The sequence below is a fragment of the Anser anser genome (genome assembly GCF_964211835.1).
Source record: "Anser anser genome assembly, chromosome: Z".
Taxonomy (NCBI): domain Eukaryota; kingdom Metazoa; phylum Chordata; class Aves; order Anseriformes; family Anatidae; genus Anser; species Anser anser.
In genome coordinates, this window is record NC_139723.1 from 62367357 (window position 1) to 62394636 (window position 27280).

Sequence of the window (27280 nt, forward strand, 5' to 3'; positions counted from 1 at the left end):
TTGTTTTGACCTGGGCTTTTTTTCTTTTTTTATTTCTTCTTATTGTTATATTGGTAAAGACCATGAATAATTACTTCTTGCCTTCTCCACGCCACTCTCGTGCATGGACTTATTTCACCTCCCTAATCAGTTATTTCCTTCCACAAACTGTGATGCCTTGTGTATTTAGCTGTTTCTAACATAAAAGCTGCTTCATACCTTTGAACACCTTTTCTGCTCTTCTCCTTGCCTCTTCTAATCCTGCTGTACTGTTTGTAAGATGAAGAGACCAGGACTACTACAATATTGAAGAAGTGAGCTCCCTTATTTAGTGGTTTAAGAATATTTCTTGTTCTGTTTTCTATTTACTTCCTAAACCTGGTTTTTTTTTCTGTTTTGTTTTGTTTATTTTTTTTTTTAATTTTTATTTTATTTTTAGATTCTTACTGGGCTTACATTTACATTTCCTCTCTCTATGCAGCTTTATATCAACACAAACAAGAACAACAACAAAACTCACAACTTCATTTCTTCATTATTCATTTCCTTTTCCAGATCATGGGTGAATATGCTGAATAGTGCCTGCCCCAGCACAGATTCCCATGGATCTCCATTGGTGGTTTCAGTTCACTTTTAAAGAACAATAATTCATTCTTTATTTCTTATCTTTAAATAAGTCATGCACCTTTGCAAGTCTTTTCCTTTTATCCCATGGCAACCTTGTTTCTTAAAGAGCGAGGAATCCTTTCTGGGCACAAGGTAGACAGCAGTCACTGAGATCATCTACTCATGGACTCCTTCAGGGAAATTTTGAGTCATGACTTCCTTTTACTTTTCCCCAGTATATACATGTTGTATGTTCCCCCTGTTCTGTTTTTCATGCTAATGTCCACCTCTTTATCTACTATGAACAGCGATTTTACTGTTCAGCAGCTCTCTGGATATTGCAGGGCATGTCTCAAACTGATATCAAAGCAGATTTCAGCAAGTGGCTCCTAGCAGAGCACATGGTTCATGAACCTTGATTTCGTTTAGAGCTATGAGGTGGATACCATCCAGTCCTGGTAACTTGTTACTGCTTGTTTTGAGGATTTGCCCTACAATTCCTTCTACGCCCACTTTGGTTTGAGACAGATCCGCCAGCGTGTCCTTTCCTCTGTCCTGTGGGAGACTCCCCAAGCTCCACCACAGTGAAAACACATGCAAAATATTTATTTAGGTCTTTTTCTATGGCTTTTCTTCCCCTTAAATACTTTGTATATCCTGACTACCTACTGGCCCTCAACGCCCTCTTCAGGCTCCTCAATCCCATTGCATTTGAGAAAGAATTTGTGTCGTTTTGCAGACTGCTCCCCTAACAGCTCTTGAGAATACTGCATTACTCTGTTCCTCCCTCTTCTTCCATTCCCCCTCGAAACAGTGGCATTGGTATTAAGTGCTTCTGAACGATCTTTTTCCCACAGCAAATGGCAAGCTTGAGATGCATTATTAAGGACCAGATGTTTCCATGCATGCCTGTTGCTGTCAGCTGGCCTTTCATTAGTGGAATATACAACCTGAATTCTGCAAAACACGTGCCTAAACCCCATTCCTTTAATACTGAACTGTGTTAAGTACTTAAATTACCTGCAGAGTTTGTAGCTTTAGGTACCAAGTCATGAGAAGCTGGAGTTCTTTTTCTCTGTAATTTTTAATATTACTTCTCATTTTGCTTATTGTTTATAAAGCAGAACTTTATGCAAAGTTTGCTGTAGTAACGCAGTAGAGAAACAACTATGGGTGTCCTGGAGCAGTTGGGAGAGTCTGACTCCTTGGGTCCTGCAGTCTGAATCGTTTTGGTAGTCATTGCTAACATGAGATCTAGAAGTAGCAGTTCTTATGCAGGACACTAAGGGGCAGCCCCAGACCTAAAGTTTTTCTCATTGTTTTATAAATATACAAATTAAGACAGAACTTTGTTCAACTCGTTTTTTCATATTGATTTAATATCAACAAAGCCCACAAATATTGAATCAATCTAGTCTGCAGTGTTGTTTTTTTTTTTTTCCACTTCCATCTTTAAACAGTTATCTATTTCTGCCAATGCAATAGTGACAAGGAAGATGAATTTATTTGACATTTATCTCAAGAGTCAGCCTGTTTGAGTTTGTGGTTTGCAGACAGAGCAGAGAGTATGGAAAAGCTGCTGGAAGCTCTGCTTTGGTGTCCACCCATGCATCATAACATGGTCAAGTGCATATACATGTGCAGTTGTACAGGCCTTCACCACTCGGAGGAGCTCCTTGCCACCAGAGAGCAGTTGCATCAGTTGCGTCAGCCCTAGGAAACCTGCTCCCAAAGTAATAGTTTCGGTATGTATAGATGGAGACCAGAGAACCATGGAAAGGAGGGGCTGAGGCAGGACTCAGTCACTGGTCCACCCAGGGCCAAAGGAAACCTGTGGAAGAAAGAGAATCCTGCTTTCTTGTACTTCAGACCATGCCAGTAACTGGAGGTGCCTTCCTCTAGGCTCCGGGAAAAACTACAGCAGGAAAGGGATTTCCTTAGGTTACAAAGCAGGGAAATCATATGGAGGACATTGTTTAGCGGTCCATATGTATTCTGCACATTGCTGAGCCTTCAATAGTGGAGAACATCCTCTACAATGCTGATATCATCATGAAGCAGAAAACATCTCATTATACCTTGAGCCCTATGAAGGCATCTCCATTTACTAATTCATCTCTGTTAGCTTTCCTGTTTCAAACCAGTGATAATGGACAAACACTACTTGCTCGCACATGCCAATGCATGAGACAGATCTGAAGTACTCTTCCACACAGGGGCAGCTTAGGAGGAGCTTATGCTGAAAGAGAGTATGAAGGGTGGCAATAATTTTCTTAGTCACCTGCTACAACCTGTTGGGTGACTTGGCCACAGTCCTGTGACACAGCTGGAGTTCACCACAGCCTGCAAGGAGAGGTACCAATGGTACCTACCTGGAAAAAGTCTGGGGAAGGAACTGGACATTGAAGTGAGTTAGGAAAAAGGCTGCTGGGTGTTGAGACAAGCTTGAATGAGTTGGTTGGAACAAACATGCCTCAGGAGGGTGGGTTTGTCTTATCCATCAGTGGATTTATCACAAAGGGAATTACTATCCTGTTCAGAAGGTGTTGTACTGTAATGTCAGCTAGCACAGACAGCTGGAGTGGAGTGCATATTCTCCAGTTACTTGGAACTGGTCACCCTGCTAGATGAGGCATAGCTGTGTCTGACACCATGGAACTTTACACTACTTTGGTATCCTTCCTTGGTGTAGATAGACGGAATTAAAGTAATAAATGACTCTGCAGCAGAGCAGGGGATCGCAGCATGCAGGGTGTCCCTTCATCTCAGAAAGAGCAGTCAGGCATTGGAAAGGCTTGCCCAGGGAGGTGGTGGAGTCACCGTCTCTGCGGGTGTTTAAAGAAAGGTTGGACCTGGCGCTTAGGGACATGGTTTTGTGGGTGATATTGTTGGTAGGGTGATGGTTGGACCAGATGATCTTGAAGGACTTTTCCAACCTTAATGTTTCTATGATTCACCGAGGCCCCTTCAAGGCAGCTGAGGTAATTCATGCTGGAGGCGATGAAATCACTGAGAGAGGCCTGAAGGCTATCAAAAGGGACTTCAGGAGATTGGGGCAGTTACTGGATGGAGTGGGAGCACAGGTGGTGTTTTCCTGCTTTCCTTATCCCTTCAGTGGCAGGGAGAGATACTGAGAAGACCTAGAAAGCCCAGATGATAAATACTTTGCAGAGAGTCTGGTGCCATGGCAGGAATATTTTTATTTATTTTTTTACCGTGGGGAGGTTTACTTGGCACCTGGCCTGATGGCTGCAGATGGGTCCCACCTGTCACAAAGGGGGAAACGGATGCTAGCCCAAGAGCTGGCAGAGCTCATTGAGAGGGCTTTAAACTGGGAATGAATGGAACGGACGGGAAATGAGGCTTGACAGAGATGAGCCTCGGGGAGCAATAACAGGGTTGGGGGTTAGGGCGATGGCGCAACTAAATTACATCTATAATAATGCATGCAGCATGGGGCAACAAACAGGAGGAGCTGGAAGCCATTGTGCGGCAGGCAAACATCTGTCTTTACGAGTCAGATTGCTTATCCTCAGGGTACACAGCATCCCCATCTGGAAGTCAGGGATAGGGAGCAGAAGAAACCCACACGCACAGTTCAGGTGGAACAGTTAAAGGCCTGCTGCTCCACCTGGACTGTCACAAGTCCATAGGGCCAGATGGGATCTACCCAAGCGTGCTGAGGGAGTAGGCGAATGTGATCGCTGGGCTGCTTTCCATCATCTGTCAACAGCCTTGGTCATCCAGAGAGGTCCAGGATGACTGGAGACTTGCTATTATGATGGCCATCTATAAGAAGTGTCGTAAGGGGAACCCAGGGAACTACAGGCCTGTCAGCCTGACCTCAGTGCCAGGAAAGGTGATGGAACAGATCATCCTGAATGCAATCAGGCAATTTATGTATATGTGGAACAACTGGAGGATCAGGCCCAGTCAGCGTGGGTTCACGAAAGGCAAGTCCTGCCTGATCAGCCTCATCTCCTTCTATGACCGGGTGACCTGCCTGGTGGATGAGGGAAAGGCTGTTGACGTAGTCTACCTAGACTTCAGCAAAGCCTTTGACACAGTCTCCCACAGTATTTTCCTGAAAAAGCTGGCAGCCCATGGCTTGGACAGGTACACGCTTTTCTGGGTTAAAAACTGGCTGGATGACCAGGCCCAGAGAGTGGTGGTGAACGGAGTGAAATCCAGCTGGTCACAAGTGGTGTTCCTCAGGGGTTCGTGTTGGGACCCATCCTCTTTAATATCTTTACTGATGTTATGGATGAGGGAATTGAGTGCACCCTCAGTAAGTTTGCAGATGACACCAAGTTTGGGGGAAGTATCCATCTGCCAGAGGGTAGGAAGACCCTGCAGATGGACCTGGACAGGTTGGATTGATGGGCAGAGGGCAATGGGATGAGGTTCAACATGGCTAAGTGCCAGGTCCTGCACTTTGGTCACAACAACCCCATGCAATGCTACAGGCTTGGGGCAGAGTGGCTGGAAAGCTGTGCAGAGGAAAAGGATCTGGGGGTGTTGGTCGATGCTTGCCTGAACATGAGGCGGCAGTGTGCCCAGGTGTGCAACAGCATCCTGGCTTGTATCAGGCATAGTGTAGCCAGCAGGACCAGGAGGTGATCGTCCCCCTGTACTCAGCTCTGGTGAGGCCACACCTCGAGTACTGTGTTCAGCTTTGGGCCCCTTAGTGCAAGAAGGACATCAAGGCCTTGGAGCGCGTCCAGCAAAGGGCTACAAAGCTAGTGAAGGGCCTGGAGCACAAGTCCTATGGGGAGCGGCTGAGGGAACTGGGGTTGTTTAGTCCGGAGAAGAGGAGGCTCAGGGCAGACTTTATTGCTCTCTACAACTACCTGAAAGGAAGGTGGGGGGAGCTGGGAGTCAGCCTCTTCTCACAGGTAACCAGTGATAGGACTAGAGGGAATGGCTTCAAGTTGTGCCAGGGGAGGTTTAGGTTGGAAATTAGGAGGCATTTCTTTTCAGGAAGAGTAATCAGACATTGGAAAGGTTTGCCCAGGGAGGTGGTGGAGTCACCGTTCCTGAGGTTGTTCAAGGAAAGTCTGAATGTGGTGCTTAGGGACATGGTTTAGTGGGTGACATTGTTGGTAGGGTGATGGTTGGACCAGATGATCTTGGAGGTCTTTTCCAGCCTTCATGATTCTGTGATTCTAGGTCTGTATATACAAATCTCCTTCAGAAGCACAAGGAGAAAGAATGCTTGTATAGCCAAAATGTCATTTAATAACTTCAGTTTAGGGTTAACAAAGGTTTTCTATGCTATTTTCCAAAGAACGATAAATTCCTATACAACCTGATGTTACCTCTACAAGCTAGTAATGGGTTGTTGCTCACAGAGGAAAAGGTGGCTCATTTTCTGGAAGAAACAGAAGGGAGTAGTGGTTGGTGATGCTACTCTGTCTCAAGTATAGACAATACTTTGATTCCTGGCCTAAATGAGTATTATAAGATAAAAGTCTGGTACGGAAACAAGCAGACTTCAGTGAGCTAGTCATTTCAATGCAAAAGTAAATTATTTATTTGGATAAGAATATACAATATTGTCCAACATGGCATGCAAAAGAGAATGGGATCAGGGTAAACTTAAGCATTTAAGTGTAATCTGTTAGAAAATATCTCTAAAGAGTAAATCACCAGGTTTAAGTGATAAAAGCTATTAGGAACATCTTTAATAGCTCTTTGCTATTCTGCTCTCTGTGGGGCTACAGCAGTTAAAACAGCCTTGAATATATGAACTGGAACATGTGGGGAAGACAGACATGCCTGATGGAACAAGATAAATCAGTCAAACAGGCAGATATGGAAACAGAACAAAAATGAAAATGCTAACACTGCTAAAATTTAAAAATATTCATTATAACTTTACAAGAAATACTGGTTCAAATGTAGTCTCCTAAAAGCTCTTTAGTCTATATAAGTAAGCTCTTTATTCTAATCTAGTATACTTAATCTAATGTAAGCTTTTTACTGTACAGTCTATCTGTCTTTCTGAGCCTTGCAATGCTCCCTGTTGCTTACAGTCACAACTTTTGCCATATTGGGGATACAACATTGATTCAGAACACGTGCATCCCAAGAACAGAGTCAATCTGGGAAAAATAAATAATGACAGGATGTGGGTGGGAGGCTGACTTGCCTTTCCCAGTGCAATAACTATTTGTGAGAAAATATTTCCCATGTGTATTCTGGCAAATTGTAAAAGCAGATGCCCTAAGCATGAGATCCTCCCTCTTAAATTGAGCAGTATTTTATTGTGGCTTAGGCTGTCACTTTATAGGCTTCTCTGGCTTAAAGACATCCTGTATTATGTTGCCTTAGGAAGATACCAAGGGAAAATCAGTGTGATCCAAAAAAACAAAACTACTTCTTCCTCCCGGATAGCAGACCCAGTCATGGTCACCACAAGGCAGAAAGCACTCGCTAAAGCACTCACCTAAAAGACTGTGGCAACCCAGACTGAGTGCCTGCCCAAAGATGCAGCTGTTCAGGTCTCCGGCTGCAGGGAGTACCTGAGCCTGTTGCTGCCAACAATGGGTGACAGAGATACTACTTGCATGAGGTGCGAGCAGGTGGAGAATCTGATCAGCCTGGTGGCAAATCTCAAACAGGAGGTGGAAAAATTAAGAACCATCAGGGAGTGTGAGTAGGATTTAGACTGGCAGAGTCACTCCCTGCCATGCCTGAGAGAAAGGCACCAGGGCAACACACCCCAAATAGTGGTGGACCCCCTGCCCTGTCTCTGTTGGGCAGAGGGAGGGTACCTGGAAGATGAAGAAGAATGGAAACAGGTCCCTGCTTGGCATCACAGGCGAGCCCCCTCCCTACCTGCCTTGCCTCACCAGGTGCCCTTACCCAACAGGTTTAAGGCCTTGGGGGTCGAGGGACAGCATAGTGAGGATGTGGGGCAAAGTCCACCCAGGAGGCTGTCTAGGGCAAGGAAGTCGACTCCATGCCTCAAGACTTCCTCCACCAAGAAGGGAAGAAGGATAATGGTCTTAGGCAACTTCCTTCTGAGGGGAACAGAGGGCCCCATATGTTGGCCAGACCCTACCCGTAGGGAAGTCTGCTGGCTACCTGGGGCCCAGGTCAGGGACATTACCAGGAAGCTTCCTGACCTTGTTCACCCCTCTGATTATTAGCCATTAGTGATAACTCAGGCTGGCAGTGATGAAATATCAGAGAGAAGCCTAAAGGCTATCAAAAGGGACTTCAGAGGATTGGGGCGGTTACTGGATGGAGTGAGTGTGCAGGTGGTGTTTTCCTCTATCCCTTCAGTGGTAGGGAGGAATATTGAGCAGACCTGGCAGGCCCAGCTGATTAATACATGGCTGAGAGGCTGATGCCATCACAGGAATTTAGCATTATTTGATCATGGGGAGGTTTACTTGGCACTTGGCCTGATGGCTGCCGATGGTTCCCACCTGTCTCAGAGGGGGAAATGGACTCTAGCCCAGGAACTGGCTGGGCTTATTGAGAGGTCTTAAACTGGAAATGAAGGGCGTTGGGGGGGAAAATTAGACTTGATAGAGATGAGCCTGGGGGAGCAGTCACAGGGTTGAGGGTGAGGGCGATTGTGCGATTCAAGTGCATCTATGCCAATGCATGCAACGTGGGCAACAAACAGGAGGAGCTGGAAGCCATTGTGTGGCAGGCAAACTATGACCTAGTCGCCATCACTGAAATGTGGTGGGACCACTCCCATGACTGCAGTGCTGTAATGAATGGCTACAAGCTCTTCAGAAGGGACAGGAATCTAAGGAGGGGCAGTGGTGTGTCTTTCTATATTAGAGAGTGTTTTGATGCTGTTGAGCTTGGGGCTGGGAATGATAAGGTAGAGTCCCTATGGGTAAGGATCAGGGGGGTGGCCAACAAGATGGACATCCTGGTGGGGGTCTGTTATAGACTGCCAAACCAGGATGAAGAGATGGATAAGGCATTCAATAAGCAGCTGGCAGAAGTCACTCAATTGCCAGCACTTGTCCTCATGGGTGACTTTAATTTCCCAGACATATGCTGGAAATACAATACAGCCCCAAGGAAGCAATCTGGGAGGTTCCTGGGTGCATGGAAGACAGCCTCCTGACTCAGCTCGTTAGTGAGCCTACCAGAGGGGGTGCCCCACTAGAACTTCTGTTCACAGAGAAGGAATGGTGGGAGATGTGGTAGGGAGCTGTCTTGGGCAGAGTGACCACAATATGGTAGAGCTCTCTATTCTTGGTGAAGTCAGGAGGGCTGTCAATAAAACTGCTACCTTGGGCTTCCAGAGGGCAGACTTTGAATTGTTCAGGACACTGGTTAGGAGGGTCCCTTTGGAGTCAGTCCTGAAGGGCAAAGGGGTCCAGGAAGGCTGGATGTTCCTCAGAAAGGAAGTCTTAAAGGTGCAGGAGCGGGCTGTCCCTGTGTGCCATAAGATGAGCTGGAGGGAAAGAAGACCAATATAGCTAAACAGGGAACATTTGCTTTGTATTTGGGAGAAAAACAGAATTTATGTCTGTTGGAAAAAGGGACAGGCAAGTCACAAGGAGAGTACAAGGAGGTTGCCTGCATATGCAGAGAAAAAATCAGGAAGGCCAAAGCCAACATGAGCTGAACCTGGCCGCTATTATTAAGGATAACAAAAAATGTTTTTATAAATATATTAACAGTAAGAGGAGGGCCAAAGAGAATCTCCATTCTTTACTGGAAGCAGGAGGGAACATGACTACTGAGGATATGGAAAAGGCTGAAGTTCTTAATGCCTTCTTAATATCTAGAGACCTGCTGCTCCACCTGGACTGTCACAAGTCCATGGAGCCAGATGGGATCTACCCAAGGGTGCTGAGGGAGTTAACAGATGTGATTCCTGGGCCACTTTCCATCATCTATCAGCAGTCATGGTCATCCAGAGAGGTTCTGGATGACTGGAGACTTGCTAATGTGCTGCCCATCTATAAGAAGGGTCATAAGGAGGACCCGGGGAACTTCAGGTACTGTGTTCAGTTTTGGGCCCCTCACTACAAGAAGGACGTCAAGGCCCTGGAGCATGCCCAGAGAAGGGCTACGAAGCTGGTGAAGGGCCTGGAACACAAGTCCTATGGGGTGTGGTTGAGGGAAGTGGGGCTGTTTAGTCTGGAGAAGAGGAGGCTCAGGGGAGACCTTACTGCTTTCTACAACTACCTGACGGGAAGGTGTGGGGAGCTGGGAGTTGGCCTCTTCTTGCAGATAACTAGTGACACAACAAGTAGGAATGGCCTCAAGCTGAACCAGGTTAGGCTTAAGTTAGAAATTAGGAGATATTTCTCCTCAGAAAGAGTAGTCAGGCATTGGAAAGGGTTGCCCAGGGAGATGGTGGCATCAGCGTCCCTGGGGATGTTCAAGGAAAGGTTGGACCTGGCGCTTAGGGATGTGGTTTAGTGGGGTGATATTTTTAGTAGGGTGATGGTTGGACCAGATGATCTTGGAGGTCTCTTTCAACCTTAACGATTCTATGATTTTATGATTTATATCAAGAGCTGATCGCTCCCACAAAGGGCAGAGCTTTGCTCAGCTTTCAAAGAACAAGAAAATAACATTACAATTTTTTTCCTGAGCTCTCCATCTCAACGGAGGAGGGGAGTAGCAGCTCCATAGAGCCAACATGCTTTTCAACAGGGTGTATATCTACCTTACTCCAACTAAAAGGGAAGGAATCACTCATAGCTCGTTGTGTCCTTTCTCAGATTTACAGGGCAAGGAACAACCTCTATCCCTTTCAGTAGACTCTAGTGAAATCATATGGACTACTCATTCAGTAAGGCTAATATCTACTAATGCTTGAGCAAAGATGGCAGAATTTAGACCTATAGAGTATTAGCACCATGTCATGTGGCAAATCTGCCTTTCTGCTTCTGACAAATACATATTTTATGCCTTATACATTCTGACAGAAGCAGAAGGTGCACTTTCATATTTTTTTGGACGGGAAGATGCTTGTGAAGATTTACTTTCTTGAATAACACTATATGAGTGGTAAGAAATCCTAGGAGATTCCTCATAATTTCCTTTTTAACCTCATGTAGACTGAGAATGTCATTCGTAAACTCCAATGCTGAAGTGGCTGGGATGGAGTTAACTTTCCCTGCAACAGCCCTTACATTGCTGTGCTCTGCACTTGTAGCTAGAAGAGCAGTGGTATCACACCCATGTTGTGTCTATCGCTGAGCAATACTAGCACAGCACCAGGACTCCCTCTAACCCCACAGAGCCAGCAGGCTGTGGCTGGGTAAGAGGGGAGGAAGGAACATCACCAGGGCAGCTGACCTAAACCAACCAAAGGGATATTCCATAACACATAATGCCACACTGTACTGGGTCAGGCTGGGATGTTAACTTTCCCTGCAGCAGCCCATACAGTGCTGTGCTCTGCACTCGTAGCTAAAACAGCAATGGTATCACACCAGTGTTGTGTCTGCTGCTGAGCAGTGCTGGCATAGCATCAGGACTCTCCTTAATTCCCCTAGGGGTGGGCAAAGATGTGAGAAAAGAAACATCACCAGGGCAGCTGACCTAAACCAACCAAAGGGATATTCCATACAATATGATGTCACACTCAGCAATAAAAGGTGGAAAAAGGAGGAAGAGGGGAGGGGTGGGCTCTCGTGAAAACGTCTGTCCTCCTCCCGAACACCGGCTACATGCGTTGAGGCCCTGCTTCAAGGGCGTGGTCAAGCATCGCTCATTTGTGGGAAGTAGAGACTAATTTCTTTCCTCTGCACTTCCACATAGCCTTTGCTTGTTTCGCTTAGTTTTCCCTTTCCCCCTCCCTTTTCCCCTTTCCTTTTTCCCCTTTAGTTAAATTGTTAATTGTTTAGTTAAATTGTTTAGTTAATTTTTTTAATTAATAATAATCTTTCCTTAATTATTTTTTTTCCTTTAATTAAATCATCCTTATCTCAACCCGTAAGTTGTTCTTTCCTTTACTTCTTCCCCTCCTCATCTAAGGAGGGGGAGGGAGAGAGCGGTTGTGGTGTTCAGCTGCCTAGCACGGTAAAACCACCACACACACTCAGCAATAAAAGGTGGAAAAAGGAAGAAGAGAGGAGGGGTGGGATGAGCGGCTATGTGCGTTGAGGCCCTGCTTCAAGGACGTGGTCAAGCATCGCTCACTGGTGGGAAGCAGAGAGTAATTTCTTTCCTCTGTTCTTCCACGCGAACCTTGCTTTTTTTTATTTCCCTTTTCCCCTTTCCCTTTTCCCTTTAGTTAAATTAATTAATAATAATTTTCCCTTCATAACTATTTTTCCTTTAATTAAATTATCCTTATCTCAACCCATGAGTTGTTTCTTTCCTCTTTTTCTTTCCCTCCTCTTCTGAGGAGGGGGAGTGAGAGAGCAGTTGTGGTGGAGTTCAGCTGCCTGGGAAGGTAAAACCACCACAAATGCTTTAAAAGAAAGGCTTAGCTATAAATGAGTATCCTCCTTTGTGCAGGTCATGATGGTGAAGATCACAAGAAGGTTCAAAAATAACAACTGTTTAAAAGGACTGACAGAAAAACTGTTCTGAGAAGAGATATAGGACTTTTTTCTGCTGTAGATATAGGCTGAAAAATTTTGTAAGCATAGCTAAACAAGCTCTCTTGTTTTTATAGTGACCTCTGACTTTCTCGCAGTCAGAGGGGGTGTTACTTGAGCACAGAGAGGGTGAGAGACACTACCATGGTTTGTTTTTTTCTGTAAAATGGTGCATATGGGGCTGGCTTCTCAGTAGTCTAGCTTTGGGTCAGAAAACAAGTGGAGGTGCGTTATTTCTGATTAGTCCTAAATAACCATCTGTTATGGCACAAAGTAGACAGAAGAGGGCTGAATTCTGTGCCAGGCAAAAAAATACCTCTGGGGTTCTTAAGACACCTTAGTAGTGCACGCTAATTCTGTTGAATCAAGCTGGACCTGAAAGGCATCAGCATGGAGAAGACCTGTGGCAAGAGGTAGTCACAATGTGTGTATGGTGACAGCTTATGGCACCTGCTACACGAACAGGACGGCTTTGCATTGGACAGAAACATGTGTGGGTAGCTGGCATTGAGCTACAGCAGTGCTCATGCAGCAGACAAAGGTGTGCAGCACCGGTGAAGGATGGAGTAATTGTGGCTCTAGATTTGAGTGATGACATTTCCCAGCTTCCCAAGCATCCCTGTTCTTCCGGGAAAGCCAGCTTTATGTGCTCATCTGAAAGGGTGAGGTGTTTTATACTCTGGGTTTGCAAAGGGTTTCTTTACACTAAGTCAGGAAGACTTTCCAATTTAGGCAGCAAGCGATGCGGAAGCCTCATTGGGGTTTCAGGTCCCTTCAGCACGGCTGCTCCTGCCCACCCCCATCTTGTGCCCAAATGCCAGCCCCAGGACAGAAGCCGCATGAGGCGATGCCCTGAGGGGCGGCTGGGGGACTGGGCTTTTCTGGGAGTTTACATGTAGCCCCTGCAGGACCTTCCAGGCACACCTCATGCTGCCAGCCCCCCAACAGGCCACAGTGCCATCGGCGCCATCTGACCCAGTGAGGTCGGGGAGAGCTGTGAGGGGCCGGGTGTGCACAGGCGGCTTCTGTGGCAGGGTTTGGCCGTGTGCTCCGGCTGCTTTGCGTGGCTTGGGCGCCATTTGGAACCAGGCAGGCCCAGGGCACTGGGTTCTTCGGAGCTCCTGTGGCACATCACTTGTCAGCTGGATTGGCCGCAGAGGGATTGTGAGTCATTTTGCCATTGTCTCATTCACAATTGTGGGTGGGACTGCTCCTCCATATATAAGGGGTGCCCACGGTGGGGGAAGGAGAGGAGGGATGTAGATGGAGAGGATGAGGTTTGTGGGAATCATCTCGCAGCTAGCTCGCACTGAGGCTGTGATCTCCACTTTGTGCTCGTCTGCTACATTGCATGCTTGTTTTTCACAGCTAGACACAAACAGTCCAGGAGGCTTCTGCACAGCACGGATGACATCTCTATCACACAGGCAATGGAGGAGCCAATGAAGAGTGGTGTGCTGCTGGACCTTGCACTAACAGATAAGGATTGGTTGGAGATGTAAAGGCTGGCAGCAGTCTTGGCTGCAGTGATCATGAGATGGTGGAGTTCAGGAGCCTTGTGTGGAGGAAGCACGGCAATGAGTAGGATTGCAATCCTGGACTTCAGGAGCGCAGATTTTGGTCTCTCCAGGGACCTGCTTGGAGGAATCCCATGGGTTAGGGCCCTAGCAGGAAGGGGTGTCCAAGACAGCTGGCTAATATTCAAGCATCGCTTCCTCCAAGCCCAACAACAGTCCACCCCTATGAGGGAGAAGTCAAGCAAGGGGGGCAGGAGACCTGCAAGGATGAGCAAGGAGCTCCTGGCCTAACTCAAACAGGAAAAGGAAGGATACAGAAAGTGGAAGAAGGGACAGGCCACTTGGGAGAAATGTAGGAATGCTCTCAGAGTATGCTGCAATGCGATGAGGATGGCCAAGGCCTATTTGGAATTAAATCTAGCAAGGGACGTCAAGGGAGACAAGAAGAGATTCTTCAAATACATTGGTAATGAGGAAAACTAGGGAAAATGAAGGCACGCCACCTCTGAGGCTGCCATGCCAGAACTGCTAGAACTTCTACACCAACTGGAGCCAAAGACAGCCAAGTGGTGTGCCACAATTGATACTGCTAATGTGTTTTTCTTGACCCTTTGGCAGCAGAGTTAAGTTTCTTTCTAGTAGCTCGTACAGGGTTCTGTTTAGGATGAGAATAATGCTGCTAACACACTGATGTTTCAGTTGTTGCTGAGCTGTGCTTACGCTAAGTCAAGGCCTTCTCAGCTTCTCATGCTGCCCTGCCAACGAGGAGGCTGGGGGTGCACAAGGAGCTGGGAGGGGACACAGCCAGGACAGCTGGCCCAAGGGGGCCAGACGGGTGTCCCATACCACACGGTGTCATGCTGGACAATAGGAACGGGGAAGTTGGCCTATGGTCACATTCTCTGTCTGGTGGCTTGTCATCATACTCCCTGGCTGTCTGGCTGGGGATCAGTAAGTATTTCGAGCAAAATCAAAGTATAAGTAACTAAAAATAATGTAATATGCATAGAGAATTATAACAAGTAAGAAAAAAAAAAGAAATTAAAACATTTGATCAATATAATCAATAATAAATCAATTACTCTTTAGTATTTTTTGTCTGTTTTCTTTATTAAATAGGAATAAAATTGAATTTGTCAGTGTAAGTAGGTTCATCATTTAAAGATGTGCTGGCTGGGGAGCACATTGTCTCGCTGTCTCAGGAGCTATAAATGTTTTCATAGAGATGAATGCTGTAAATAAATAAATATTACATAGAGTATAAAATAAAAAAATAGTAAAAATATTAGCAGAGAAAGCAATAAAAACATTATGTCCATAAAATAATAAATCAAGTACTATTTACTATTTTGTTCATGTTCATTATTAAATAGTATTAAAATTGGATTTCTCCTTGAAAGATGTTTCACAGTTAAAAATCTGGTGGCTTGCTGGCAGGGGAATGATTTTGATAGTTTTGGGGCAAGTTCTGCTGCTTTACTTGGGATTTTTTAAAACATGAAATAAATGTAACAATACAATTAGTGGGAGTATGTTTTCTAAATTAGAACTGGAATCATAATTCTACTAATAAAATCCTACTTGAAGTGACATCATTGGTTAATCTTCTGGTTTTTTTTACTGGGTGGTTTTGGCAGGTAGCTATTATTGAGTGCACCCTCAACAAGTTTGCTGATGACACCAAGCGGTGTGGTGTAGTTGACATACTGGAGGGATGCCATCCAGTGAGATCTGGAAAGTCTTGAGAGGTGTGCCGTGTGAACCTTATAAGCACATTCGTGCTGGGGAGCACATTCTCAGGCTGGCTGGCTGGAGAGCAATAAGTATTTCTGGAGAGATGAACACAATGAATAAATTAAAATAGAAAATAAAAATAAAAAATAATAAGCCATAAAAAGATAGAAAATAAAATAATTTGATCAATAAAATAACATATCAAGTACTATTTACTATTTCACTTGTGTTCTCTATTAAATAGTAATAAAATGTAATTTGTCAGTGTAAGTAGTTTTACGGTTCAAAGATGTGCTGCATCGCTGGGGAACATACTCTTTGGCTGTGACCATACATTGGTAACAAGAAGAAAACTAGGGAAAATGTGGGCCTGTTGCTGAATGGAAGGGTGCCCTTGTGACATAGGATACAGAGAAGGCAGAGTTACCAGATGCCTTCTCTGCTTCAGCTTTTACTGTGAAGGCCAGCCCCAAGGAATCCTAGACCCTTTGGACACAAGAGAAAGTGTGGAGAAAGGCAGACTTTCTCTTGGCTGGGGAGGATCGGGTTAGAGATCATTTAGGCAAATATCATAGCCACAAATCCCTGGGCCCGGATAGGACGCACTCACAAGTGCTGAGGGAGCTGGCCAATGTTATCGGTACGCCACCATCCAACATCTTCGAAAGGTTGTGGAGAACAGGGGAGGTGCCTGAGGTCTGGAATGTCATGCCAGTGTCATGCCAGCCTTCAAAAAGGGCAAGAAGGAGGACTCAGGAAACTACAGGCCAGTCAGCCTCGCCTCCATCCCTGGACAGGTGATGGAACAGCTCATCCTGGAGGTCTTCTCTAATGATGTGGAGGAAAAGAAGGTGATCAGGAATAGTCAGCATGCATTCCCCGAGGGGAAATCATTCTTAACCAATCTGAGAGCCTTCCATGATGGAATGATTGGCTGGGTAGATGAGGGGAGAGCAGTGGCTGTTGTCTGCCTTGACTTCAGCAAGGCTTTTGACACTGTCTCCCACAACATCTTCATAGGTAAGCTCAGGAATTGTGTGTTAGGGGAGTGGGCAGTGAGGTGGATTGAGAACCACCTGAATGGCAGAGCTCAGAGGGCTGTGATCAGTGATGCAGTCTGGTTGGAGGCTGGTAGCTAGCAGTGTCCCTAGGGAGGTCAGTACTGGGTCCAGACCTGTTCAACTCACTCGTCAGTGGCCTGGATGAAGGGACAGAGTGAACCCTCGGCATGTTTGATGATGACACAAAACTGTGAGGTGTGGTACACCAGAGGGCTGTGCTGCCATTCAGAGAGACCTGGACAGGCCAGAGAGCTGGGCCGAGAGGAACCTCATGAAGTTCAACAAGGGCAGGTGCAGGGTCCTGCACCTAGGGGAGAATAACCCCAGGCACCAGTACAGGCTGGGGGCTGACCCGCTGGAGACCAGCTCTGCAGAGAGGGACTTGGGCGTCCTGGTGAAAAACAAGTCAACCACGAGCCAGCAATGTGCCCTTGTGGCCAAGAAGGCCAATGCTGTCCTGGGGTGCATTAGGAAGAGCATTCCCAGCAGGTCAAGGGAGGTGATCCTCCCCCTCTACTCAGCCCTTGTGAGGCCTTGCTTTAACTTCTTACTGTAAGTAAGTTAACTTCTTACTTTAACTTCTTTACTGTAAGGGTGACAGAGCACTGGAACAGGCTGCCCAGAGAGGTCATGGAGTCTCCTTCTCTGGAGATACTCAGAACTCGCCCAGTCATGATCCTGTGCAGCATGCTCTAGGTCAGGACCAGATCATCCCCAGACATCCCTTCCAACCCTAACTGTTTTGTGATTCTCTAGTTCTCTGATCATTCCACTTTGAGCGAAAGGTGGGACTAGACACCTCCAAGGTGCCTTCTCACCAACGCTTCCATTACTTGGCTAGTTGTAACAGGCTAATTCAGTCATGAATGGGGAAGGCACCAACCTTCTCTGTGTCTCCAACCATGCTGTTGTTCTGCTCCATCTGTCAGCCATGTGCCTGCTCCGGTGTTGCTTCTGTGCTTACCATGGCAGACACCAGAATGCAAGGGAGCATCAGAGGGGAAATGGTGGCTGTTGATAGATAGTTATGTATTGCTCTGACACAGGAGTGCTCTCAGGTCACATTATCCTTAGTTATCTTCAGTGCTTCCAGATAACATATAAAAAAAGATTATGTCAGAGTTTTGAATGGAGGTTTCGAAGCAGTGGGCTGACAATCATGAACCTTGTAGTAGCTTCTGGGACCTGATATCAGTGGAGTTAGAAGATCTCTGCTGTCACTGGAGCCACCAGCAGAATTTCCCTGTCCAGAAAGGGCAGGTATGGACAGAGCAAACTGAACGGACATCTAAATAAAAAAGCTCAGTGCAGCTGCTCCTTGTGTAACGCTCATCATGGAATAGAAAGTTCTTACCCAATTAGTTGGAGTGAAAGGAGCTATTGAGAGAGAATACACAGATTATATCACTGTATAAATTACTGAGATGATGTTCTGGTGACAATGGAAAAAAAGAAAAAGAAAAAAAAAAACTTCTTTATTCTGTCCTGGTGAAGATAGCAGTTCTGAAAGTTTATACTTGCTGCCCAAAAGTAGACCTTGCATGGTCTCTTGTAGACCTTGCATGGGTAATTACTTTGCAATGTTATTCATAAACCAGACAATAGATGTAATACATGCACAAATAGGAGGATTTTATACCAATGAACTGACTCAACTGTGTTTTTTTGTATTTTTTCTGGCTGTGGGTGAAGATGTTGTTGAATAAATGACAAACAAAAAAAAGAAGCTTTAAGTTTTAATTGGGTAATGTTTCTGGGCAATAGTTGTGGGCATTAGTGAATCACAGCCCTACACAGCTGTAGCTGCACAGCAGACAGTCTCTCTCCATATGCTTTTACTTAGCATCTGCAATGGCACAACATATGTCAGGGATATAACTGAGAGAGTTGCGCTGCAGCTGATATCATGCACCTCCATCCCCGCATACAGAAGATGAATGGAGGGCACCTCTCCTCCCGAGCGCTCACCTGGCTCCAGGAGGGAGTAGGTCCCTCTTGTCGTAGGTCAAATTTCCAGGCTGGTTTCCACCAGGACCTTTTCTGAAATTAAACTGAGCATTGTCTCCTCCTAACCCAGTGAGTACTCACAACCGCAGTGATGGGAGGTGAAGGAGCACACCCTGCATTTCTGTAATGTCTGCAGAGACCTCTAGCCTAAGGAGCCTGCCCATTGCTTCAGTAACAATGCTTTACATATAGCCACCTCCAATAACAGTGGGATCCAGCATTTCTGTTTAGTGCCGCTTTCTGCCAGAGAAAACTCTTGCCCATCAGACACTGATGAGACCCCTCTGGTTGTGGAGGTTTTTCACAATGGTGTGGATGAGAGAAGTGTCACATCGTGAGGCAAAGGAGGCAGATAGAGGTGTGGGCTGAGTTCTACTGTGGAACTTAAAATTATAGGTGCCTAGAGGCTTTTGGAAACAAACAACATTGCCTACCTCCATTCTCTGTCCTCCAGGCTGGGACAAAAGTGAGAAGCAGCCACACCTGTGTACCTGTTGCTGTTTATCTGTCCATTTGTGTAAGCTGGACACACATGTGCAGCAGGTGGAGAACTTCATGGAGGCAAAGCAAACAAAAGCAAGAAGCTTTCCATTTCATATGGCTGTCATGAAAACTGTGGGTTTTTGGTGCTTTGAGTGGTAAGTAGGCTCTACCATGATGAAATTGCTGCTTATTGTGTTCCCCAGCAGGGCTGGCATGTCTCTGGGGCTGGGACAAGTGAAGACCTCTTGGGGGAATATTGCTTAGTAAAAGAGATGTTGAACTGCACTTTTTATTCCACAGGGAACCAGCTCAGAAATAGAAGTATGGAGATGATGTGTATGTGGTAACCTGTTCAGCCAAGCTGAAGGGAATTTTGCATCAGTTGTTCAGAGGGCAGAGAACTGCAAAAGCATCTCCTGCTTGGTACGAGATGAGCATGTGGAGGATCCACAGTCTGAAAGCAGGATGCTGTCCTCAGAGCACATTTGCCTCTTCAGTTCATTTCAACTGAGTTGACAAAAATTAAACCAAGTCTACCAGTCTGAGCAATTCCAGATGCACCTGTGTCTGAAACTGGTTTTGTCTGGAGGACATGTGTAGTATGGCAAGAACTTCATTCATCAAGAGCCAACATTTTAGGCTTATTGAGACGTCTGACAGTAAAAATAAATGTCTCAAGGGATTTGTTGCAAACTCATCTACAAGCCCACTTTTGGATGCTCAAATATCCTTGAGGATGGGCTGCCAGTACCTCAGCATTTAGGCCCACTGCTGTAGAAGTGCAGAGAGATTAGAAATATATATATATATTATTTTTTTTTTGAAAATGGGAAAAAGTTATTTTATACTGACTTTTATTGTTAGCATTTTCTAATTTTGACTTTCAGAATCCCAGATGTGCATTTTTGTAAAATGTCAAATTATAAAAAATATATTTTATGTTCCACACACAGCCCTCTGTGCTGCCTAGTAAATATTTTAGTGACCTATTTAGAGCAAGCGGCTTTTGTTGAACACGGTAGGTAAATACAGAGGGAAACAGAAGCCCTGTCATCCTTGTGACAATTATACGACCATCTCTAATCCACCCTCTCAGCCTGATAAACAAGTGTCTGTGCATGAGTTTTGAACAGAAGGTGACTATCACCTTCTGATCTGAGTGTTTTCTTGCAAATACTTCAGTTAGCCTGTAAAGCAGGTAAGCAGTAATACTGTTTCTTTATAACTCCAGTCTTACCTTGAATTTGGTTCTGTTTTTTGTTGTTGTTGTTGTTTGTTTGTTTTTGTGTTTTTTTCGTTTGTTTGTTTGTTTGTTTTAAGCTTTCTCCTGGGGCTTAATCAAAACAACGTGTTTCCTTTCACCTGATTTCTAATTCTAGTTATTCTTTGAGTCAGATACTTAATAATGAATTGCATTTCCATCTTTTTTAAGTTTTAGTGGTGCTTCCCTTTCTATTTTCTTACTGCATGCTTGATGAAGCAAACTCTCTGGTGTGCCTAGCTCATAGTTGTTTATTCCAGGTAATTTACAGGGAGAAAAAATCATCCCAAACAAGCAATTCCAAATAAAGTGAAAGCCATTGCTCCTACCCTTGCATCTCTTTATGATTGGTGTCTCATCACCTTAGAATCAGGTATGTTAGGAGCCTTCTGTATAAATGTTCTTTGGCTGTGGTTTCCCATTGATCCCATTTTCCTGAGGAAACTTTTGGATGAACAGTGTACCTTCATTCTGCTTATGTTCTCAGCTATGGGTGCAAGAGGTTTCCTTTTATATCAAATGGATGCGTGGTAGAACACTTTCTCAAGTGAAGGTTTTCCTTTCTTTTTACATTTAGAAGTATATGTTAATGAATTCAGGACAATGTTTTATTTTATAACAGTCTAGACTTGTTCACACACATTTGACAGGATGGGTCAGCTGAAAGCCCATTTTCTCAGTGCTGGTAACAATTTCCGTCTCCAGCTAGCTCTCCATCCCTTCCCCAAGGAAGGACTTTGACTCCTCTGCCATGCCACTGATTCTGGGTCTTTGTCCCACAGCTCTCCTGCTTGCTGCTATGTCCACACCACTGGAGGATGCTATGAACACCTTGATCAGGATTTTTCATCACTACTCTGGCAAAGAAGGAGACAGATACAAGCTCAGTAAAGCAGAACTCAAGGAACTCCTCACCAGTGAGCTCACTGACTTCCTTTCAGTAAGATGCAGCTCCTGAGTCTCTTGAGTTTCTGTTTCACCGGTGAGATAAGCAGCTATCAAAGTGTTCAGGAATAGCATCTCCTTACACAGCAAACATCCTGCCATAGCCTCTCAGATGACAACTGTCTTTGCAGAGCTGGAGAGAAGGAGATGAGATCAAATTTCGCATTTGAAAAGTGTGTTTTCAGGGGGTGATCTGGGCCCCCAGTTCTCTGCTATGTGCCATAAGACAGGCACTTTGTGCCTTGCTTGCTGTGCTTTTGGACAGAAGGGCCAGCAGCAGCCAAAACTAGTAACAAAATTGATGCTGGATCAGGCTTTATTCGTTTGTTTGTTTGTTTTAGTAATAGAGCAGAAATAACTCATTCAAAGATTCAAATTCAGCAACCAGCTCTCAGGAAACAACAAAGTAGTTTGCATATCATGTGGTATGGGACACCCATCTGGCCCCCTTGGGCCAGCTGTCCTGGCTGTGTCCCCTCCCAGCTCCTTGTGCACCCCCAGCCTCCTTGCTGGCAGGGCAGCATGAGGAGCTGAAACATCCTTGTCTCAGTGTGAGCACCGCACTGCAACATCTAAAACATTCGTGTGTTTTCAACACTCTCTTCATCAAAAATCCAAACTACAGCATTGTGTGGGTCTCTATGAAGAAAATTAACTCTGTCCCAGCCAAAACTATGACACTATGGTCATGCAATAGGTGAGATCCAAGGTCCATTATGTTCTTGGAGGCCTAACTAAATCATACCCAGCTGTTACTCAGGTTTATGGGAAACCACAGACGTACTAGAGCTGCTTATGTGTCCCACAGTGTTACTAAGATAACCATTCAGGGATAAGTATTTTGATATGAATATCTCTTTACATGTTTGCTGTGTTCTTCATTACACAGCATTGACACTTGATGGAATAATGACCTGATCCATAATAGTTTTTCTGTATCCTCTAAATTGTAAGGATTTTTGTGGACCCTATCACCATCAGTAGGATTTTTTTATACATTGTATCCATTTCCTTGAATTGGATTTTCTTTTAATCTTGGTTATTGATTTATTTTCATGAGATTGACTGTCCTTAATCCCACTGAATAGGATGTGTTGTTTGTTAAGTAGAGATATTCTGAATGTGATGAATGGAGGTATAATATGACCACTTATAAACAGTCTCTTGAAGAGCAAAGTACTATTTTATTAGGGATGATGCAGAGAAATTTCAATTTTTATTTATTTATTTATTGCACATTACAGATCAGACTTGCGCTCAGCAGCTCCTAAAACCTGTTTGATTCATTTCAGTGCCCATTTAGTACTTGTATTCCTTCTAAGAGTTGCACTGTTACAGTTTCTGTAGCTGCGTACCTTTGGGACTCCAGACCTACGTTTTTAATGTTATGACTCATGGTATATTAGTATTTGGGTGCATATTTCACTCACACTTTTATTTAATAGCATATGGGCTTGTGTCATACCGGTGGGCTGCACCGTCAGGTGTGTTGTAATTATCCATTCAAGATCTGCCCTGCTAAAACACTTTTTTTCTCTTAGGGCCAAAATGATCCCCTTCTGGTCGATAAGATTATGAAGGATCTGGACTCCAATAAAGACAATGAAGTGGATTTTAATGAATTTATGACTCTGGTTGCAGCTCTGACTGTGGCATGTAATGATTTCTTTGAAGAACAACTAAAGGAAGAAGGATTTTAAAAATGCTCAATACAATCAATCTCTTCACCACAAATGCAATGAAGTATGTCTAGTTAGCTAGTGCTTATCAACATTTAGTGAATGCAAACCATCATCAGTCAAACTGCTACTGCAATAAGACAGCTATAGACCAGATCAACAACTGGTGTAAGCTGGACCAAAGACATCTTGCACTACTTGAGATCTGGCTTTTAGTATTCTCAGCCTTTGCACTGCAGGTGTCTGTAACACACATTCATCAGTTTCCCAGGTCCTGGGCTTGGGGTGGCAGAGCACTTGGCAGGAGTTAAGACTTCAATTTCATAAGTGTCAGTGGAGCGGGAAGTAAAAGGAACATGAATGTTGCTTACATACTTTCAGAACTGGAAAATTTGGAATGAGACATAGAATTTGCAATTTAGTTTTCAGTCATTCTGTAATGAACATGTTTCTGCAGGTCACAGAAAGCTGTTTGTTTTCTGATCAGCTCTGCTTATTCTAACGCCCTTTTTAGTTGCTGCTCCATACCTCCCAGCACTCTCGTATTTCAGCTATGGTCACAGCTGCCTCCTGCCGCCTGAGCAGATGGCATTGCTTGCCGTGATTATGGGTTCATTTCCCCCAATCTCCCCAGCTTCCATTTTGTTGTGTTGGCATTACTGCATCCCAGTGGTCCACCTCTTTGTTCGGCATAAATGAATTTATTCATATGATAAATTATTCAAATACATAGAGGTTTTAGCAAGCTGCTCTGAGGGTTGATGGAAGAACTGGGTCTTCAGGGGAAATGTAAATGCCTGCTGCTTTCACTATTCTGGCACCCTTAAGAGGAGGGCTTTTAGAGGACCGCTTGTGGAGGATTTCATGATGGGATCCCAGAGTACAGCTTCATCATATGAGTCATCTGACGGAACAATAATTTCTTCATGTGCTGATCCAACTCGCTGCATGGATGTGGTGTAAAAGGGGCAGTGGGATCCCACAGCCAGACATGGAGAGAGAAATGTTTCAGTGTTAACCCATCCTTGGACTGAAATAAGTGTATATCTAGATTCCTGTTTAAACATACTTCCAAACCCCTGCAAATCCTTAGTGACAGCATGTTGCAGCTTTTTTCTTGCATGGAGTGCTCTCATTGTTTATTGTTTTTTGGTTGGTAACTTCAAACTGTAATAAAAGGTGTCTGAATTAAGTGAAGATTTTCTGTTCGTGTAAGAGGTCAAAAAAAAAGGCAAGTTTGGGGTGGTGGTAGAGGCTCTTTAACATAACAGCAGTCATATAGTATTCACAGAAGGTCTGATACAGCAGCATGGCAAAAAGTATTAAACTGGCAACAATTGCACAACTTTTTGCCCCCTGTGATGTCATGCACTTTAATATCATTGCAGTTCTTGGACAAGGGTGGCAGCAGGACCAGCCAGAAAGTCCAAGACTTCTTTCATGGTCCTGCAGACTGTTTCTGGTCTCCCAGAGTTTCCCCTTCTTGGGTGGAAGGGAGAGGAACACAGTCTAAACCTTCACCCCAAAGCTACAAGGACTCAGGTTGTCTCAGTGAGGACTGGTTTGCCCATTACAACTTTCAAGTAAAAACCTTTCTGGAAAGAAGCTTCAGCTAGTCCATAACCCCCTGCCTATCCTTGGTGGGACCCTAGACACTCAGCAGTTTGTGTGTTGAGCATAGCTGTGGGAAGTCACAGCTGGGGTCAGACAGGGAGAGATGCTGCCCTGCTGAAGAGGGTCTGTGGAGCCATTTCATCAGCGGAACTGACTGCAGACTGAGTGCCCCCTCAATCCTCTGCAAAAGGGGCTTGCTTGCATAAGATCCAGAGGAGAATGACTCAGATGATTTTTATTCCAACAAAAGTTTTATAAAACTTCATAAATGACTGTTTGGCTTTGCTGGTTAGGTTTTCCTGGTTGCTGTTTTAACTACAAGGATAACTGTTAAACTCTATCATCACCCAAGAAGAAAGTATTCCATACATAAAACCAGAGACCAGAGGAGAAAATGCTACAAAGCACATTCAAATTCTAGAAAACAAAAACCCCTGGCACAACCTGGGGTCTTGGGGCAAGGCACTTGCCATCCCAACCCTGGGCTAACTGTGGGCTGACCCACTGCACCAGGAGGTCATTCCTCAGTCATTCTTCTCCTGCCCATGACAACCACTGCTGCATTTGCAGATACCACTGCCAGGAGAGATGCCTAAAATCTTCCTTTTTCTGGGGAAGATCACATCAAAGTTTTGAATTGCCTCAGAACCGGAGGGGGGGTGGGGGAGAGAAGAAAAAAAAAAAAAAAGAAGGAGAAAAAAAGCTGTCAGCAATCTTCTTTTCTGTAAGCAAGCTTCAGGATGGAGAACTGCATTGTAGCCACTCTCGCTGGCTATGCAGGAGGGTGTTTGTGTGACCAACCTCACTACAGACGTTTTGTCCTGTAGACATGAACTTTTTGATTTAGCTGCTCTTAAAAGTAAAGCTATCTTCTTTAAACATGAAGCTACTATTTTTTTTCTCATTGTTTACTGACACTTTTCTTGCTGACTTCAAGTTTTCCTGTAGTTCACAAATCCAGGAGCCACTTTAAAGTTTTACATGAAGAGGAAGCTTGTTGTGTGGGTTCCTCCAAAGTCTTTCAGCTTTAGGAAAGATGTCTAATTATGGGCATTTTTTCATTTGTGTTACCAGACTGTCTGAAAAATCAATAGAAAAGTGAACACTGCAATATGGCCTAATATTTTCAAGTTACATTAAAGACCAATAAAAATCCAGTGATGCCAGACAAGATATTTTCTAGCTATTGTGAAATTGTTTTCCCTGACATCTAAAAAGCAGATTTTGAGAAGATAAATGGCATTATCTTGAAAGCCTCAGCCTTTGCCTTTTGCTTTTATTTCAGTTCAAAGGACACTTGAAGTGGCAGTGCAACTTGATGCACAAAGCTTCATGCACTATTGGTAAATAAATTTATAACCTCTTCAGATTTGGTGTCCAACTGCTGATCTCAAAACACTGCATGTGACACCACCGGTGCTTTGAAAGGGAGCAGTCCCTCCAAGCTCTGACTTACTGTCCTTGTCAACTGGAAGGCAACATTTCTTTTGCTCTACAGCACTGTAGGCAGTGTCAAGCCCAGTGGAATAATCATCATCCTACAACAACAGTTCCTGCTCTTAAAGGTGAGAAACAAAGTGGCCTGGGGTTGTGGGAAAGGAGAATACCATGCACACCTATTTGGTCTGGGAAATCTGGATAGGACTACCTTTCAAATCCTGGTGCATAACTCCTCATCCTTGGCATCCCTATACATAGGCTGGCAATCTCCCCGTGCTGTCAGTACAGTGCCTGCTCTTTTGAGACGTGCACTTTCCCCTTGGCAGAGCAGCTATTTCCTCCTGGGGCAAAGGCTCACAGGTCTCCCCTACTGCAGCAGGCACTCCCATGGGTGTACAGTCACAGCAATGTGCTGGGTCTATGCAGTGTGCTTGATATGGACTGTGTCATCTCAAAACCCAGTACATGTATCTCAGTGAAGCATGGCTTCATGGTATCCCAGGCAGTTGGAGAATTAACACTCCCATGCATGCAGGCCAGAGGAAGGTGGGTCCAAGCTCTCCTATAGCAATGCAGGTCCACGCCAATTTACTCAGCAGTCCAAGTCTGAGCCCCTTCCCACTACAAGTGTTGCAGGCTGTGCTGCAGTGTAAAGCAGAGAGTGGCCAGGAGGGAAACTCTTGGCCACGACCCAGAGCCCACAGTCCCAGGCTGGCACCACGCAGAAAGAGTTCAGTTCCTCTCATATTTCCACCCAGAGAAGTTGGTTAAAAGGTCAAAGACAGGACTTGCCTCTTAAATCAGATTAATCTATATAAAGGTTTTTGACTGGCAGGAAGATTTCTTAGACTGTGATGTGATGTCATGTGCATGTCTAATAACGGGTTTGATTGACAGGGTAAGAATTAATAGATGTGTTTTTAGGGATAATTAAGTCTGTTGAATGGCACTGTATTATTTGAAGAAAAAAAGGGGTCACATTTTCAGTTTTATCTTTCTTCTTCCACATGATACTGCATGAGAGAAGATTTTTTGTTTATGATCTAGCAATCTTTTTTTTCTAAGCAAGAACATTTTCATCCATGTCCTTTCCTAATAGCTGGGCTACATGCCCTTGGGCAACCATCAAACAGAGCAGATGAGTGAACTTCTCCAGATACATTAAAAAATAAAAAAGTCTTTTTAAATACCAAATTCCAGCCACCTGCAATCAGTTATGTAAGAGGGGGGCTACTCCCAAGGAAGAGAACTGCAGCTGCATCCACTTATTTTGCCCTAGCAAGTAGATTCTCAGCTGATATAAAACAACAAAGTCTATTGCACTTAGTGGCATAATTTTGCAACAGCTGAGGACATGTGCTTATGACTTTAAATTAGCCATCAATGGAAAGTTGTGCTTCTGTTAGCTGGT

General features: G+C 44.7%; 1 protein-coding gene across 4 annotated transcripts; it reads left to right on the forward strand.

Annotated features, from left to right (window-relative positions):
- Positions 1-18779: 18779 nt before the first annotated feature.
- On the forward strand, positions 18780-24647 carry S100Z (S100 calcium binding protein Z). Of its 4 annotated transcripts, XM_083819082.1 has the most exons (4): positions 18780-20128; positions 20463-20564; positions 20974-21131; positions 22678-24647. In XM_083819082.1, exons 3-4 carry the CDS (start codon positions 20991-20993, stop codon positions 22834-22836), a joined length of 300 nt encoding a protein of 99 aa, XP_083675208.1. In that variant the 5' UTR covers positions 18780-20128; positions 20463-20564; positions 20974-20990; the 3' UTR covers positions 22837-24647. The 4 variants fall into 4 exon arrangements, with proteins under 4 accessions (XP_083675208.1, XP_083675210.1, XP_083675209.1 ...); XM_083819084.1 differs by lacking the exon at positions 20463-20564 and having other exon boundaries at positions 18780-19085; XM_083819083.1 differs by lacking the exon at positions 18780-20128 and having other exon boundaries at positions 20359-20564.
- Positions 24648-27280: the final 2633 nt, after the last annotated feature.

What these genes read in the sequence shown, in the direction of transcription:
- S100Z (XM_083819081.1), top strand. Translation starts at nt 20,943, where the DNA reads ATGCCACTGATTCTGGGTCTTTGTCCCACAGCTCTCCTGCTTGCTGCT. An exon ending in AGCTCACTGACTTCCTTTCA is followed by an intron (nt 21,132 to 22,677) that starts GTAAGATGCAGC and finishes TTTTTCTCTTAG; the next exon opens with GGCCAAAATGATCCCCTTCT.